The 2,655-nt window shown below is 44.3% G+C and overlaps 1 protein-coding gene across 1 annotated transcript; it reads left to right on the top strand.

The window, feature by feature from the left end:
* Window positions 1–621: 621 nt before the first annotated feature.
* LOC137164027 (olfactory receptor 14A16-like) lies at window positions 622–1,581 on the top strand. The gene has a single exon (XM_067564611.1). It carries the CDS (start codon window positions 622–624, stop codon window positions 1,579–1,581), a length of 960 nt encoding a protein of 319 aa, XP_067420712.1.
* The last annotated feature ends 1,074 nt before the right edge of the window (window positions 1,582–2,655 follow it).

Below are 2,655 nucleotides of genomic sequence, written 5' to 3' on the forward strand. Positions count from 1 at the left end.
AATGCAACACAGCGGTAATGGCGGGATGAGACTGGTCCATTGTTACACGCAGGCAGAAGTGCAGCTGGGATTTGGTCCTGTAAATCAGTTGGGAAGCAGGCAGAAGCCGTCTAGGCACAGAGCTGGGGGAGAAAAGCTGCCACTTACCATGCTGGAGGAGTGCACATCATATTGCCCTGCTGCGTGGGAATCAGGCTGTGCTGGCGTTTTAGTCTATCAGCTTCATGGCCAAGGTGTGAGGTTGGTAACAGTCACCACGGAAGGCCCTGCTTTGCGAGGATTGTTGGATTTGGATTTTACTTTGTTCCATCCTTCACTTTGCATTTGAACAAGCCACTCCTTGAGACACAGCCTCAGATGAGGTCAAGTAACAAAGCTCCATTGATTTTAAAGGAGCCGATCCAATGTACACCAGTGTGATAACACGCTTGATTGATTGTTAACATGAGGAACACTGACAACACCTAGTCATTGTAAATGACGAGTGCTCTGCACCTTTGACATTCATACAATCAGATCTCAGGGAAAGGGGAATCCAGGCCATTCCCTTTGTAGCTCTAATCCTAACCATCGCCTGTCTCATTCCCTCCACAGCTAGCACACAATGGACTGAGGAAAAAAATGTCCAACCGAACCACTGTGACCGAGTTCCTTCTCCTGGGATTCTCCAACGTTCGGGAGCTTCAGATTTTACACTTTGTGGTGTTTCTAGTGCTTTACCTGGCATCCTTGGTGGGGAACCTTCTCATCGTCACAGCCATAGCCCTCGACCATCATCTTCACACCCCCATGTACTTCTTCTTGATGAATCTGTCGATCCTAGACCTTGGCTCCATCTCCGTCACCATCCCCAAATCCATGGTGAATTCCCTCATGAACGCCACGTCCATTTCTTATTCCGGATGCGTCACCCAAGTCTTTTTGTTTTTATTCTTTGCTTCAGCAAGTTTTGCCTTATTGACCGTCATGGCGTATGACAGATACGTCGCCATCTGCCAACCACTGCACTATGAGATTGTGATGAACAGGGGAGCTTGTGTCCAAATGGCTGCTGGTGCCTGGATCAGTGGTATTCTCATCTCTGCACTACACACCGGAAACACTTTCACAATCTCCTTCTGTGGGAGCAACACAGTGGATCAGTTCTTCTGTGAAATCCCCCAGATCCTCAAACTGGCTTGCTCTGACTCTGACCTCAATGAAGTGGGCATTATTGTCTTTAGTCTGTGCTTAGCCTTTAGCTGCTTTGTTTTCATAACTGTGCCGCATGTTCAGATCTTCACCATAGTGCTGAGAATCCCCTCTGAGCAGGGCCGGCATAAAGCCTTCTCCACCTGCCTCCCTCACCTCACTGTGGTCTCCTTGTTACTTTGCACTTCCTCCTTTGCCCATCTGAAGCCCACCTCCAGCTCATCCTCAGGTCTGAATTTCTTAGTGGCTGTTCTCTATTCTATGTTGCCACCAATGGTGAATCCCATCATCTACAGCATGAGGAACAAGGAGATCAACGGTGCATTGAGTAAATGGATGTGCTGGAGGTTATTCAGAAAGAATAAAATGTCCATATGTCTCCTTCGGTAGCAATTTCATTCGGTGTTTCTTTATAAATGCAATCATCTGATGACATTATTGCCTCCGTGAGAGCATACTGTGCAATCTGTTTATGAAGAATTGGGTTTTAACACTAGTAAAGATCCAGGAGAACATAATTCAAGAAAAAAAGTAATGACTGTAGGTTTACGCTAATGCAATTAAGACTGGAATCTATCTATATCTATCTATCTATCTATCTATCATGTACTGCTACCCATCACCATAGTATCTGATCACCTTGCTCATACTGACTATAGCGAAATCCTTTGTGCGGTCAGTGGCTTTTCTAAATTTTAAGGATAAATACTATGAGACAGATATGAGCACATTTGTTCTTTGTGGTTTTTGTTCATTAGTCACAGTTTTAGTTTATCTTTCCTTAGTTGTTTGTTAGTTTTCTTTGTATCTGTGTTCCAGGTGGGTTTGGAAGGGGGAAGGCCTGGAGAGATGGTCAGTGTTTGGTTAAACAGGATTTTCAATATTTGACTTCTCTTGAGGGTTCCCATATGTCTTCTCTATAATGGGGTTTTCTGAGAGAGCTGTAGGTTTTCTCCCCACAATGGTAAAAGGGTGCAAAAGAGGTTTCTTCATGGCCTAGTTCCTCCTGAATTGATTATACTGTTGGGATATTATTATGTTATTGATGATGTGTTGAGGGACAAAGAAACTCAGGTGGTGTCTATTTATTATTTTAACCCTCAATGAATGTGTCAAAGCTGTATGCAGTGGATCTCTGTCAGTCCCAGGATATTAGAGTGACAAGGTGGGAGAGGTAATATCTTTTACTGGACCAACTTCTGCTGATGAGAGAGATTAGCTTTCGAGCTACACAGAAATTGTCTTTCCCAGACCCTACCAGCTCTATGTGGCTCAAAAGCTCATCTCTCTCATCTAGAGAAACTGGTCCAATAAAAGATTTTACTTCACCCACGTTCTCTATGTAAAGCTGTGTCAGTCTGGCTATGGTGGAAAGACTGCTTTGAAGAGAAACTTTTCTCACTCATAGAATCATGGAATCATAGAAGATTAGGGTTGGAAGGGACCTCGGGAGGTCATCTAGTC

The sequence above is a fragment of the Emydura macquarii genome, unplaced genomic scaffold, assembly GCF_026122565.2.
Source record: "Emydura macquarii macquarii isolate MOO-44397 ecotype Brisbane River unplaced genomic scaffold, CSIRO-AGI_Emac_v2 contig_2654, whole genome shotgun sequence".
In the NCBI taxonomy this organism is placed as follows: Eukaryota; Metazoa; Chordata; order Testudines; family Chelidae; genus Emydura; species Emydura macquarii.